Raw genomic sequence first — 16,096 nt, 5'->3', positions numbered from 1 at the left:
ATAATTATGTTGAGATACACCAACTGTAAAGACTAGTCTTGTGAAGACTAGTCTTTGATAATTACCAATAGTGTCCAGTGTCTACAAGTTAAAATAAAAGTTTGATAATAATATTGTGGTAGGGGATCCGTGCGCCGCGATCCGTGCACTCATACGGATCTAGCGCCCTCTCTTGTTTGGTAAGTAACAGTTTGCACGTCGTCCGCCGTTTCAACAGGTGTATTATTTTGGTGGTAAAAAATCGAAGATTTTGTATGAAAACTGTGTGAAAACTGGACCGGTATAATTATTTGAAATGTGGAAAAAGGACAACTAAGGAATGACCAGCTTCACACCCAAATTCTGGAAGCCAGGTAAGGTTAAGCGCTATTGCAGTGATCTTTGCACTTGCCTTTCGTTAAAAAATATTGAGCAGTCAAATTGCTTGTAAATGCACAGGAGACTGGGTTCGATTCCCAGTTATTTTTTAGGGGCAGTTGGTAAAAGTCGGAGGTAGCCGGCCGGAGGTTGCGTTAATTGCGCGATAAAAAACAAGATTGTTTAACACACTCTACTAAGTCTTGATGAAGTTTGGAAGACTCATCCTTAGCCTTAGTTAGGCAGTTGAGTTATGATCAATTCCCTCTGTGCCTCTTTTTTAGTTTTAGTTTTAAGTTTTAGTTTTATAGGAAAAATTTTCGGGGAAAAAAAGAAAGAAAAAAAAAAAAGTTCACAAATTTACAAATAACTTACAGGGTTTACAGAAGGTAATGGTGAAAGACTTCTCTTGAAATGTTATTACATGAAATGCTTTACTTTTTGAGAAAACATTAAAACAATTATCAATTCTCGACATCGAGAATTACGGATTTATTTTAAACACATGTCATGACACGGCGAAATGTGCGGAAACCAGGGTGGGTTTTTGAGCCTAGTGGGCCTTTGTGTTTGGACAATACTGTTTACCGCAAGTGTCCAATGGCTTTAAATGGGGTTAGCTGGGGGAAATTATCATGATATGTCCCGAGAGTCTCTCTAGGACCAGACTCCAGAGGGAATCGACCCGACTGCCTCTGCAATCGTGTGGGGGAAACCATGGCAATTGCTGCAGGTGTTGTGGGTTATTTCAAGGCCCGTCCTTATTTGAAATTAAAGATTGAGTTAATAATGTTTGAGAAGATGTTAAAATTGCATCGGGGGATAAAGAATATTAATTTTGTATGTTTACCCATACACCGATGTGTGTTAGCAATAATGTTTACTAATTTGCTCTGGGTCTGTTTGTGGTAACTGCAGGCACAGACAAGCCAGGGGCAGGTCTTAAGGAGGAGCGGCGTCAGGTCGGCGAAGGAAGTGGCGAATGTGTTGTCTATAATCCGAATGTTGCCGTTTCCATTGAACAACAGAGGCAGAGACTACCCGTCTTCAAGGTAATTCAGCGAATGGTGGTCGACCAAGATTTTGGAAAAGTTTCCGTATGGCGTCACCACTTTTTCACTTGATATGAAATAATATATTATCTAATTTACCTCAATGAGATATCCCTTTTTATAAAAATGAGTGAAAAAGTGGTGGCGCCATACGGAAAGTTATCCAAGATTTTTTAGCCAGGATCTAGTAATTTTGCTGGAAATGTAAAAACAAGACGACCAAATTGTTCACTCACAATAATATCGAAGCGCACGTATCCTACCAACAACGTCAAGGTGCTACTTAGCCTTAGTATAATACATTTTCTTATTTATAGTTTATAAATAGAGACAAAGACACACTTCTGTTGTAGTATCATCGGGTCATGTTCTCTAACTCTCAAGAATCACAGTAATAACAAGATGGCTGCTCGCGTGGCAACTGCCTATAGTTACGAACACAAGAGGGCGGTGTAACATATAAAGTAACTTATACAGAAAGCGAGGTTATTGTAAGGTATGAATTCTGAGACTCAATTATGTATCACCTTATAAGGGTTTACAAGGTGCCACGACGTATTCAGTAGCCACAGCCAGGAACATCGGGGCGAACCCCTTCTATTTTCGATAAGTGCACTGGGTTCTTTTACATGCATTACACAACACATGGGACCAACATCTTTACGTCCCATCCGAAGGACGAAGCAGTGGTCAAGTGTCTTGCTTTAAAAGGACACAAGTGTCACAACTGGAGATTCGTACCCACACTCTGCTGATCAGAAACACCAGAGTTTGAATTCGGTGCTCTTAACCACTCGGCCATGACACTTCCACAATACATTATTTTACATGTAAATTACAGATAAAAGAGGTTGTCCAAATTTAAAACAGGGTGTCCAGAAGATGTTTAGGCACCCATTTGGTGCATGGACGACAGGCCCGGAGTTTCATCTTTGAGTGAGCAGGGCCATGTTTTATTTATGCTAAGGGCACTCCCATAATTGTAGGTCAACATATTTCGTCTGGACCAGGGGCCAATTTCATAGAGCTGCTTTAAAAGCAAAAAATTTGCTAAAGCACGAAAATAGCTCGCTTATTTTACACATGTTACTGGCCAAAATGTCATGCCATATACATTGCTTATGACTAGTATTTAGCTGTTGTTTACTTAGCATAACAATTGAGTGGAGTCTTGGCCGGTAATCTGATTTTACTAAGCAATGAATTTTTTGCTTAAACAAAATTTTTTGCTTAAGCAGCTCTGTGAAATTGGGCCCTGGAAGTATTTTTATGAGTCTAGAATCAATATGAAAAAAAAAGAAAAAAAGTTTAAAATGCATTTAGCTACTATTATGTTGTCACCTTCAGCATGCATCTTCTTGAATTGTATCTTTACAGCATCGAAATCACATCTTGTATCTCCTCGAAAAGTTCCAGACAGTTGTAATCGTCGGCGAAACAGGATGTGGAAAGAGCACCCAGATCCCTCAGTACCTGGTAGAGGCCGGGTGGGGTGCAGATGGGTATAAAGTGGGTGTCACACAGCCCAGGAGGGTGGCTGCTGTCACAGTAAGTCCATGTGTTTTCTGCATTATTATATAGTAGGGTAAAAAGCACCCAGATCCATAACATGTACCTAGTTGTGACTATGGGTGGGGTGCAGATGGGTACAAAGTGGGTGTCACACAGCCCAGGAGGGTGGCTGCTGTCACAGTAAGTCCATGTGTTTTCTGCATTATTATATAGTAGGGTAAAAAGCACCCAGATCCATAACATGTACCTAGTGGTGACTGGGTGGGTGGCAGATGGGTTCCAAGTGGGTGTCACTCAGCCCAGGAGAATGCTGAGATGGCAAGTTCATGACTTTATTGGAAATATGCTTGGACGTGGCTGAGTTAGTCTATGTAGCCTTTTTCACTTTTGTTATTTGTTTATTCAATGGGAGACTTTGGAACTCTAGCTGCATGGCACCAGACTTATCAGGTTAATTTCCATTGTATACATAGTTCTGAGCATGCGCACATTACCAAGAACAATGGATTTACCTGGTCAGTCTGCTGCCACCTAGCATCCCAAAAGTCTCTCATACAGCCTGTAAGCACAAAAACTTGCTAAGTACAGAAAAGTATTGTTAACAGAAACAGGTTACCAGCCAAAATTACATTGAGTTAACATTGCTGAGTTAACATTGCTGTTACTGGTGCCCCGCTCAATTTTTGCTTAGCAAAGAAATTTGTCAAGCAGTATTTTCTACTGAACAGCTTTGTGAAATAGTTAATGTGAAACTGTTGTTGCCTTCTTCTCCCCTAGGTGGCTCAACGTGTCGCTGAAGAGCGTGGCACCGTCATTGGTCACGGGGTCGGGTATTCCATCCGCTTTGAGGATTGTACAGACCCTGAGGCAACCAAGACTAAGGTAATCCTGTTCAGAAGAGCAAAGTAATTCCACTGTGAGCCACGCCCACTTCACGCAATCATGATCTTGTCTTTAAGGACTTATAATGTTTTTGCATAGAGAAATAGTTTTTGTTTATTTTTAGTTGAGGAACTAAAACTAAACAAAAACTATTTCTTAATGCAAAAACATGACATCCTCTTAAAGCCAATGGACACTTTTGGTACAGAAAAAAAATTAAAAGTTCACAGATTTACAAATAACTTACAGGGTTTACAGAAGGTAATGGTGAAAGACTTCTCTTGAAATATTATTCCATGAAATGCTTTACTTTTTGAAAACATTAAAACAATATCAATTCTCGATAGCGAGAATTACAGATTTATTTTAAACACATGTCATGAAACAGCGAAACGTGGTGAAACAAGGGTGGGTTTTCCCGTTATTTTCTCCTGACTCCGATGACCGATTGAGACTAAATTTTCACAGGTTTGTTATTTTATATATAAGTTGTGGTACACGAAGTGTGGGCCTTGGATAATACTGTTTACCGAAAGTGTCCAATGACTTTATACAGAATAGATCAATCTTCTTTCAGTGTTTGTTCAAATTTATTTAACAATTTAGATGATACACCTTTGTTCTGATCTTGATTCCTGCGTTCTCCTGGATTTTCTGCTAAAGTTGAGCCATGTGGTCCCACGGTTTCATTGCCAAAAGGACTTGTCATCTGATTTGGAATAAACTCTATTTATTTGTCCTGGTTTTTTTTGGTCTTCAGTTTATGACAGATGGGTATCTTGTGAGAGAAATGATGAATGACCCGCTGCTTTCCAAATACAGGTAGAGATATATTTTATTACAAAATAATTAATCACAAGTAAAGGTAGACTGACTGGGTGTATTTTTAAATGATTTTGGGGTTGAACAAAGAAATAATTACTAGAGGAGGATTTCAAACGAGAACCTCTGGTTTAAACTGACTTAAAAACAATTGATGAATAATAATTATTATGCATTTATTTCATTAAAGAAACCATTTTAGATCATATAAAATACTCAACATCGCACAGTAGAGCTTTTTAAAGCTAAACAATTTTTATTTTTATTTTTAACATTGACATAAACTATGAAACATTCCAAGGCCCTAGTTTCAAATCAGCGTGCTTCGGCAAAATTTGCACAGCGCCCCTAAATGTCTCACAGTTTTAGAAAAACAATTTGTGGGGGAAGGGAACCCGGAGAAGTGTTCATTTGTAAAAACAGAAATCTTTTGACGTTTTATTCTGACATCATACTTCCTTTTCTGCTCTGTTACATTTTTTGGTCAGTGTGATCATGCTTGATGAGGCACATGAGAGAACGCTGTACACGGACATCGCCGTCGGACTCCTCAAGAAGATCCAGCGGAAGAGACCCGAGATGAGAATCATCGTTGCCTCGGCAACGCTGGATGCAGAGGCCTTCAGAGACTTCTTCAATCAAAATGAAACGGACGATACAAGGTAGCTTGCGTAAAAACCGTCTTTGGCAGAGCTTGAAATACCCGCTGGACCACTGGCAAAAGAATTGAGTGATTATACGCCTCTCTTAATATTTATGCATGATGTCATAATTGTTACCCAAAATGAGGCTATGGGCGCACGTCCGCCACCACTTGCAGTGGCTGCGCCTATGGCCTTGATTTGGGTTAGCATTGTGACGTACCTCATGCATAAATATTAAGAGAGGCAGATAGTTCATATGGTCAGGAAACAAGCATGAAGTACTAGAGTTTAAAGTCATTATACACTTTCGGAACAGAAACAAAACAAAAAGTTCACAGATTTACAAATAACTTACAGGGTTTACAGAAGGTAATTGTAAAAGACTTCTCTTGAAATATTATTCAATGAAATGCTTTACTTTTTGAGAAAACATTAAAACAATTATCAATTCTCGACATCGAGAATTACGGATTTATTTTAAACACATGTCATGACACGGCGAAACGTGCAGAAACAAGGGTGGGGTTTCCCGTTATTTTCTCCCGACTCCGATGACCGATTGAGCCTAAGTTTTCACAGGTTTGTTATTTTATATGTAAGTTGTGATACACGAAGTGTGGGCCTTTGGACAATACTCTTTACCGAAAGTGTCCAATGGCTTTTAACAGTTCTGAGACTGATTCAAATGCTAGTCTGTGGGTTTGTTTTCCCCAAAGGATTTCATTTATTCAGAACTTATTTTTCCTCATGTTATGGGGGTTATTGTTGTGTGCGATGGTTCTAACCAGGAATGAACCTTGCTGGTAAATGGTAAATTTTTGTCTGGGATACGTTCTTCATTTGGACAGTTCTGTGACATTCTTAAATGATTGTTGCCAAGATTTTGATTTGAGCATTGTTGTAATTCATCATTCATTCATCATTCATTCATCATTCATTCATCATTCATTATAGCCGTCCTCCCGAGGCAAGCCCCAGAGATGGCCTCCCAACCACTATGAGTCTCTGTTGCTTGCTAAATGTCCTGCCGCCGATTTCACAAAGCGTTAGGACTCGGCGTATCTCGAGTTAGGACGCGTAACTCGTCCTAACTAAGGATCAATCTTAAGATCTGCATGCTACAGTGCAGGGTTGGGACGCGTCCTAAGTCATAAGATTAATCCTAAAGTTCGAAAGAGTTTTGTGAAATCGACGGCTGCTGAGCAGTGTTGTAATCAGTGCCTGTTTTGATCTCACTATCTCTGCAGCAAAGACACGGCTAGCATCCTCACAGTTGAGGGGAGAACGTTTGCAGTGGATGTCTTCTACAGTCTCAGGTGATTGTTGTTATTATTATTGGTTTCTAGTAATAAAACCAAGGATGCCTTATAACTGAACTGAACATAATCACTCTAGCTTGCAAACCTGAGGAAACCTGTAAACAACTGTGCTTGCTATGTGAACAAGAAACACCGGTGTTAACTCCAACTCTTCCACGATAAGTGCACTGAGGCTTTTTGGGCCCTACGGCATAATGGGTACTGGTCACTTTGGCACCTTGCAAACTCAGCACCTGCAAACTCGGCACCTTGCAAACTTGGCACCCACAACCTCGGCACCTTGCAAACTCGGCACCAACGAACTCGGCACATGTACAAATACAAACTCGGCACCCAGTTGAAAAAGTTTTATTTTCACACTGCGTGGTAGGCCTCATTTTTGATGTCCCACCATATCATAGTCCCATATTTTTTTAAAAACTGTACATGAAGCTTACGTTATTCCCTTTGTTTTTTTAACAACTTGACTCTTCGAGGTGATATTGCTTGGTGCCAAGTTTGTTAGTCAATAAAAGGCCGGTGCCGAGTTTGTATGGTGCCAACATTCTTGGTGCCGAGTTTGCAGGTGCTGAGTTCCGAGGTTGTGAAGTGTCCGGTATTCGGCTTAATGCCCCATGTTGAAGTATCTTACTCGAGGACACAAGTCTCATGGGGGGTTTCAAAACCTCATTCTGCTAATCAGAAATCCCAGAGGCTGAGTTAAGAGAGGTCTGATTCTCGAGGTAAGGAAAGAGTTTTTGTAACAAACCTCTGTTTAAACAGAGGAGTTGTTGCACTGTTGTTCAAAGACAGATTCGAGTCAGGGGGGCCAAATAGCTACAAAGCAGGGAAGAAACCACTGAACCAACCAAAATGCCCCGGTCATATCTAGATTGGGTAAGAACAGGAAATGGGGCGAGAGAGGGAACAGCAGGGATGTAGGGACAGAGATAACCCATTTTCGTAATGTTCCTAATGTTCAATCATCTCATTTAATAACAGCCCAGTACCGGACTACGTCAAAGCGACGGTGGATACGATCATGAAGCTGCACAAGACGGAGCCAGCCGGTGATATCCTCGCCTTCCTGACCGGACAAGACGAAGTTGAACAGGCAATGGAAATGGTCATGTAAGTCACTTGAGTCCTTGAAAATGGAAAAAGCTTTCAAAATTCTAGGGTCAATTTCATTGAGCTGCAATAAGGATTTTGATACCTTTTGTAGATCAATTTTTTGGCCATGCCATGAATCCATACACTGTGAATGAAGTTGTATGTAATACATTTACCTGTAGAAGTTTCAGCTTTTTTAGTCAGGAGAGTTTTCAGGAGAGTTTGGTAAATACGTTGTACATGCTAAATTAGTTTTCGTCTCCTGAGACAAACAATTATTTTCGGGACATTGTTTTACTCATTTCTCAAAAAATGCAGTACCTCAGCAAGTAAACATTTTAAGGGAAGCTTTCTACCGTCATTCTCTTCAAACCGTGTAAATCTGTGAACATTGAGTTTTGTGTCATACAAAAAGTACCGCAACCCTTTGAAGTATTTGCAAATTTCTGTAATTGTTAATGTTTTGCAATCTGTTCCTTATAGGCAACAGATCCGCACTTTCTCCTCCGACCATATGAAGATGCTAGCTCTACCGATGTATGGCAGCTTGCCTGGCAAAGAGCAGATGAGGGTCTTCGAAAGGATCAGCCGCAACACCAGAAAGGTTGTCCTAGCAACCAACATAGCAGAAACATCAATAACCATCAATGGCATTGTGTATGGTAGGTGGTTTTTTTGTTGTTGTAAAAACTGTTCTTGGCCTCTAGCATTATAAAAAAGCTTTTTATAGAAAGAGGCCAGAATAACACATCTTTTTATTGTTACCAACTTACACCTGTTATCTCCATGTAATTCCTGTTTCATAATAATAATAATATTAATAATAATACCAAAGTCTTATATAGCACACGTATCTACCAAACAAGGTACTCAAGGCGCTGAGTATATACAAACTTTCAGAAAGATATGTTATTGCAGTGATGAATTCTGAGACCCAATTGTTTAGCACCTTCTAAGGGTTTACAAGGTGCTGCGGAGCATACAGCAGCCACAGCCAGGAACACCGGGGCGAACACCTTCTCTTTTCGATAAGTGCACTGGGTTCTTTTACATGCGTTACACAACACATGGGACCAACGGCTTTACGTCCTATCCGAAGGACGAAGCAATGGTTAGGTGTCTTGCTTAAGGACACAAGTGTCACGGCTGGGGATTCAAACCCACACTCTGCTGATCAGAAACACCAGAGTTTGAATTTGTGCTCTTAACTGCTCGGCCATGACACTTCCACAATGTAAACATACTCACTCAAAAAGATGTATAGTTTCCGAGTTTCGGGGAATTCCCCAAAAATGATTGCACCTCTGAGCATGGACAAATTTAGAAAATCTTAGTTGTATTAAAGCAATTAACTAGCTTCTCTTTTTTATTTTTCTTATTCAGTGATTGACAGTGGCTTTGTCAAGATGCGAGCCTACAACTCAAAGACAGGTCTCTCCGGACTAGTAGTGGTCCCCGTGTCCCAAGCCTCGGCTCAGCAGAGGACCGGCAGGGCAGGTCGTGTAAGGTCAGGCAAGGCGTACAGACTATTCACCGAGGATGACTACAAGTCACTAAGGAAGACAACAATACCTGAGATGCAGAGGTAGGACCTCTAATCAAAGTGAAGCCATCTTGATTCAGAACCACTGCAATCTTTATAAATGCCAGTAAAAAAGATGTAACAATAAAAAGCTGATATTGCCAACTATCTACCAACCAAAAAACCTTGTGGTATACATGTAGATGCACACAATTGGTGATGGCCTCACACTAAGACCCTAGCGGTCTTTATAGCTTCAGAAAGGAAAATCAACTTTTGACTGAAACTTAAATTTTCTTTAAGATAACAACTTTGCAGGGAAATACTAGCTTGATACAAAGTAAGTTGTTTTGGGGCAAAGTTTGCCCTTAAATTTTCTAGTGACGGCCAGCATTCCACTAGTCCATTAGATATTGATCTGGTCATTATTTCAAATAGTATAGAGAAGCTTTTCAACACTAAAACTAGTCAGTCGAACCCCCTGAAGTGAACTTTGACTGATCCTCATGTGGTTTTAACTGGCATTTAGCTAGCAGAACACTGTTATGGGGAATCGCTGTTGGTGTTTTAAAATTTACTTTCTATTGTCTGATATAAAACTGCTTCCAACCATCTTTAACAGGAGTGACCTGAGCACGGTAATACTTCAGCTGAAATGTCTCGGCATCGATAACGTCCTACGCTTCAATTTCTTATCGCCGCCGTCAGCCAGGGCTATGATGAGGGGTTTGGAGCTACTCTACGCTCTGGGCGGTATTGACGACCACTCCAAGCTCTCTCAGCCACTCGGGATACGCATGGCTGAGTTTCCTCTCGATCCGATGTTTGCCAAAATGCTTCTTATGTCAGGTAGGAAGGGGAACCTGTTGTTAGTTGTTTTGACGTGATGCTAGCAGGGTTGTACATTGATACTAACTTTTGAACCTAACACTCAGAAGTGCCATAGCTGACTGGTCTGGTGTACTGGACTTAAGTTCTGGCCATAGAGGTCTATATAGGAACTAGAGCGCGCACAGGCCTATATACGCAACCCGGCATGCGTGTGTTTGTGCGGCCATTTTTTAAGTTGGCAAAACAGTATCGCGAAGCGTTCAAATCCAACGTGTACTTCATATTCAATGCACATATAGAAAGGAGCGCGTGTCTCCTTGCGGTCCCGTCGTGTTTGTGCCAGTGGAATCACCAGTGCGCCCTTTAAGTTCTTATATATAACTCTATGGTTCTGGCATTGGTTCAGGTATAGGTGGATGAAACCAAAGCCAGGGCCCAAACCCACGCTGTCGTTTGTAAACGGGCCTTAGCCTTAGATTAGTTGCTCATAAGGTGTTTATCATTATGCATAGAAAATGTTGATCTGGTAATAACATCGAGCTCACGTATGTCCACATCCCTGGCATTAACAATCCCACCGCACAATCCAGTGGACTGCGAGGTTACTCTGCTTGACCCGACATAGTGCCTACCTCAGAGAACAATCCTACTCAAAGGAATATCAAGGTCTTCCATTTTTTAGGTTTCCAGATACATTCTCTTGGAACTTCATTTCAGGGGGAGATGTTTCACCAAAAAAAATTGGTCTGAGCATGAACTTTAAAATCTGTAAGCTTTTAGACTAAAATCAAACAATGGGGGACTTTTGGGACGCTTGGTGGCAGCAGACTTACCAGGTAAAATCCAATGTCCTCGGTCATTTGCGCACACTCAGAACCATGTAAACAATGGAAATTTACCTTGTAAGTCTGCTGCCACCTAGCGTCCCAAAGTCTCCCATTGATTTGTTTTTTATTCTTACCAATTCTGTGTAGTAACTTTTAAGAATGAATTAAAATTCTTTCTTGACTTTCATCTTTGTCTGGTTTGTTTCTCTCTAAGGGGATTTTGGCTGCTCGGAGGAGATTCTAAGTATAGCCGCCTTATTACAAGTTCAGAATATCTTCCAAACTCCCTCCAATGAGAAAGGCAAGGCTGTAAGTATGAAAAGCACTTTAGTTCAAACTCATGTTCAGTCTAATGTTTTTTATTGTATTTTGTAAAGGCTCGTCTTCTGATATGTGACTGGAATTCTTTATGAATTTAACTTTTTTATTTTGAATATTTTCTCATTTTATTTTAGTTGTACTGATATGATTCTTGATGGTCTTTTCTAAATACGTGCATTCATATAAATGCATACGTTCAAGTCTTTTTATTTTGATGTCCTCTGTGTCTGTTATGTTTGTAGGAACAAGCAAAGAGGAAGTTTTCGGTTGCCGAGGGAGACCACATCACATTGTTGAATGTTTACGAAGCTTTCATCAAGGTAAACATTTTACATGTAGTTGACCCTAAACCCTGTTGTTCGAAAATTCAGCTAAAATATGTCACAAAGGTTACAGACGTATTCTTATTTTCAGTTTGGACTGCGTATACCCTGCTTTGCTTAGTGTTACTTCCGAAGACTAGTCAATGTGTAGCGATTGCAGACCTGGAATTACATCTTTGAGAGAGCACGGCCATTGTCATTTTGCGAAGGGTACAGATTCCATCTGAAAATCTTAAAAGTCTTCAGGAAACTTTCAAAGGGGTATTAAGGCATAGACCAGAGGCAACAGGAGAGACCATGTGAGAGTTCTGTTTTTTCTGTCAAACAAGACTGTTTTTAAAGCTAATGTTGCATTTTCTTCCTATACAGTTTGGCAAAAATTCAAGATGGTGCCATGAAAATTATCTCAACTACAAAGGTAGGCGGTAATAGTACAAAATAATAATACTGGGTTCTCAATAGCGCTTTATCACACCCCTAGGGGCGTATCAAAACCCTCAGTTTTTCCTTCAAGGTTTATGGGGCTACATTTTGAACTGTAATGGTTTACAAGGTGCTTTGGTTCAATATTGTACAAATATTTATCAAATTGCCAACTTTTGATCAAACTACCAACTGAGAGCCGTTTTTAAAATCCATTTTTTATTTTTTTATTTTTTACATCAAATTAATAAAAATGGGAAGATGAGACCAAATAGATTGGTATTGTTTTTAAAACTAAAGATAAATGTGTGCAAGCAGGTTCGCGATCACAAGCTTCCCACTCTCTCAAGCTTTCATGCTTTGAGCTCTCAGTTCAGTTTTTTTTTTTTTAAACAGCCTATCCCATCCCTGAATGTTGGCAGTCTCCTTATTTGTGAAGATCTGTCAGTCACTTTCCCTTGTGGTTGTTACTCGATAAATAATTTTTTTAAAAAGATTTTTGCAATTAATTAATTTTTGCAATTGAACATTCTGTTTCTCGGAAAAGGTCTCTGCAGAGCGATGACTGTGAGGGAACAACTTAAAAAACTGCTCAAGAAATTCAAGGTGAAGATTGTGTCAAGCGAGGGAGACGTTGACTCCGTTTGTCGTTGCGTTGTTGCGGGGTTCTTCGCTAATGCAGCCAGGTTGCATCCGAGCGGGGAGTACCGGACGATTCGAGACGACCATTCCATCCATGTCCATCCTTCATCAGTACTGTACACCGAGAAACCGCCACACTGGTAACGTTCATTTCTTGCATTAAAAGCCATTGGACCCTTTCGGTTCAGGAAAAAAAAAAGGTTCACTGATTTACAAATAATTTACAGGGTTTACAGAAGGTAATGGTGAAAGACTGCTCTTGAAATATTAGTCCATGAAATGCTTTACTTTTCGAGAAAATGGTAAAACAATATAAATTCTCGTTAATGAGAACTACATATTTATTTTAAACACATGTCATGACACGGCGAAACGCGCGGATACAAGGGTGGGTTTTCCTGTTATTTTCTCCGGACTCCAATGACCGATTAAGCCCACATTTTCACAGGTTTGTTCTTTGATATAGAAGTTGTGATACACGAAGTGTGGGACTTGGACAATACTGTTTACCGAAAGTGTCGGATGGCTTTAAAGGGAAGGTTTGGTTATCACTCTTAAAATGAATGGCAATAAAAAGCTTTGGTAAGAAGCCTACAGTAGTGTTTGATAGAGTACCGGTTAAGCATTTTGAGAAACATTTCACTTCGATGTAATGTGAAAAGATATTAGTTTTTATGTTCCAAAATTTGAATCTGGGAAGCGTTAAGGGAACACGTTGCCTTGGATCGATCGAGTTGGTCTATTAAAAGTGTTTGAAACCGTTTGTTATGAAATGCATATGGTTAGAAAGATGTTTTAAAAGTAGAATATACTAATCCACACAAGTATCACTCAAAATTGCATGGTTTTCCTTTTACGTCGCAAACTATCACGGTCGGCCATTTATGGGAGTCAAAATTTTGACTCCCATAAATGGCCGACCGTGTTAGTTAACAACAGGCCAGGACTCGAACCCCCATTCTGTAATTTACAACACCCCACTTAGAGAGTACAGTGCCGGCGCATTAATCCGGAGAGACCATACGTCAAGTTCAACTCTAGTAAATTTTTCTTTGTTCAACCCATAACTGTCTTCCGGCTTGGTGTATATTTTCAGGGTGGTATTTCATGAAGTTCTACAGACTAACAAGGACTACATGAGGGACTTGACGGTCATCGAGCCGAGCTGGCTGTATGAGCTTGCTCCTCATTACTACCAGTATGGTACGGTAAGTAGTCAACAAAAACTCAATATCGGGAAATCTCCCACTTAGAGACCTTTGAGATGCTAGTTTTGCATCCGTCCCACACAGAAAAGCACCTACTCGGACATGCATTGGTAGTACATGAAGGACTTCTGACCTTTGAACCTTTGAAGATGGACAGCGTCATTTTGTCTTTCTGGGGACCATGTGCTATTTTTCAACTGTTGAAAACTCGCCCCATCTATGGCTATTTGCTGCATTTTAATCGCATGTTTAGAACTATATAAAAAAACCATGTCAAACCTCAGGGTCGGCTGAGTAATGAGCGGGGTGCCTCCGGGCGGTATGCGTGACAAAGGGTTAAGCAGCAACCTTTTTTTTTTTTTGACTGGTCGCTTTTGCCTTTATATCTTAAAGGCAGTGGACACTATTGGTAATTGTCAAAGACTAGCCTTCACAGTTGGTGTATCTCAACCTAAGCATAAAATACAAAACCTGTGAAAATTTGAGCTCAATCGGTCATCAAACTTGTGAGATACCAGTGAAAGAAAAAAACACCCCTATCACACGAAGTTGTGTGCATTTAGATGGTTGATTTCGAGACCTCAAGTTCTAAATCTGAGGTCTCAAAATCAAATTCGTGGAAAATTACTTCTTTCTCGAAAACTATGGCACTTCAGAGGGAGCCGTTTCTCACAATGTTTTATACCATCAACCCCTCCCCATTACTCGTCACCAAGAAAGGTTTTATCCCAATAATTATTTTGAGTAATTACCAATAGTGTCCACTGCCTTTAACTAAAACCTTGTTAATGTGAAGGCATTTTGTATCATTTAATTCCCAGGACATGGAAATTGCAGCCAAGAGAGCCAAGATGGAAGATCCCACAAGCTGACATTGTTACAATCTGGCTGGCCGCTGTGGGCTGTAAAGCTCTGGATCAAGGCAGACAAACTTGAGGACAGATACTGTAGGTTTATGCTTTTCAGATTGTGTATTCCTACTTGGGAATATTCGTCCTGGGTGGGTATATTCGCTCTGGATTTTCGGCAAAATCTAAAAAAACTCCCAGGACATGGAGATTACGACAAAGAGAGCCAAGATTGAAGATCCCACAAGCTGACAATAATACAATCTTGCAAGCCAATGTGGGCTGTAAAACTCTGAATCAAGGCAGGCTGACTTAGGGACAGATACCAGCCGAGTTACCCGGTCGAACAATGGGAGTTGGTACGCACACTACTCTCAGCCCATGGTAGGTCCTTATTGACCTTAGTGAGGGCGCTGTTTTGGGGCTTGTGATATCATTATGCAAGATCCCACAAACTGACAATGTTACAATCTTGCAAGCCAATGTGGGCTGTAAAACTCTGAATAAAGGCATGCTAACTTCGGACAGATACCAGCATAGTTACCGATTGCGTATTCCTACAGGGGAATATTCTTCTGGGACGGGTATATTCGCTCTGGATTTTCAGCAATATCTCAAAAACACCCAGGACATGGACATAACGGCAAAGAGAGCCAAGATTGAAGATCCCACAAGCTGACAATAATACAATCTTGCAAGCCAATGTGGGCTGTAAAACTCTGAATCAAGGCAGGCTGACTTAGGGACAGATACCAGCCGAGTTACCCGGTCGAACAATGGGAGTTGGTACGCACACTACTCTCAGCCCATGGTAGGTCCTTATTGACCTTAGTGAGGGCGCTGTTTTGGGGCTTGTGATATCATTATGCAAGATCCCACAAACTGACAAGGTTACAATCTTGCAGGGAGTTGTGAAGTGTAAAGATCTGGAAGGCAGGCTAACTTACTGACAAATATGTCAACGCTTGACTAAAACAGGATTTGAATCAACATTCATTATCCATTCTGATTGGTCGAGAGGGCATCACGAGGTGTTGTTTCATAGCTGGAGGGGTTTTGTGTTGAAAGAAATCATTGAATAGTTATTATTTCTGCATTTATTTTACCTTTTAACCAAAAGTGTTGATGTTTTTTGACCGAAAGGTATTCATGAATGGGAATCAGAGTGTGTTGAATCGTTTTTTAACTAGTGATTTAAACCCGCCAAGGCCTGGTTCTTGATAATTTACCTCGACTTCGTCACTGTAAAATTTCCAAGTCCAGGCCTCGGCGCAGGATTAAACCGCTTGTTGAACCACTTCACCACACATTGATTCCCTTAATCTTTACCAACTGAGCTATCTACCCCAATAGCTGTCTGAGTTGGCACCTTAATCCAGATGCTGTTTGTTCAAATCCTACTCTAGTAAATTTTTCGACCCCCAAATCGTTTACAATTTGTGTTTTATAATTTGTAAATAAAATCAAACAT

At 40.4% G+C, this 16,096-nt stretch overlaps 1 protein-coding gene across 1 annotated transcript; it reads left to right on the top strand.

Moving 5' to 3' along the window:
- The first annotated feature begins 202 nt into the window (after positions 1 to 202).
- Positions 203 to 16,088, top strand: LOC139935256 (probable ATP-dependent RNA helicase DHX35). The gene is made up of 17 exons (XM_071929765.1): positions 203 to 353; positions 1,276 to 1,409; positions 2,787 to 2,957; positions 3,699 to 3,803; positions 4,564 to 4,625; positions 5,114 to 5,287; positions 6,517 to 6,585; positions 7,570 to 7,698; positions 8,164 to 8,342; positions 9,064 to 9,265; positions 9,825 to 10,051; positions 11,075 to 11,169; positions 11,424 to 11,501; positions 11,874 to 11,922; positions 12,475 to 12,709; positions 13,666 to 13,777; positions 14,599 to 16,088. Exons 1-17 carry the CDS (start codon positions 320 to 322, stop codon positions 14,647 to 14,649), a joined length of 2,106 nt encoding a protein of 701 aa, XP_071785866.1. The 5' UTR covers positions 203 to 319; the 3' UTR covers positions 14,650 to 16,088.
- Positions 16,089 to 16,096: the final 8 nt, after the last annotated feature.

This window comes from Asterias amurensis, chromosome 3 (genome assembly GCF_032118995.1).
Source record: "Asterias amurensis chromosome 3, ASM3211899v1".
In the NCBI taxonomy this organism is placed as follows: domain Eukaryota; kingdom Metazoa; phylum Echinodermata; class Asteroidea; order Forcipulatida; family Asteriidae; genus Asterias; species Asterias amurensis.
This window is presented reverse-complemented; position numbering and strand designations above follow the sequence as displayed.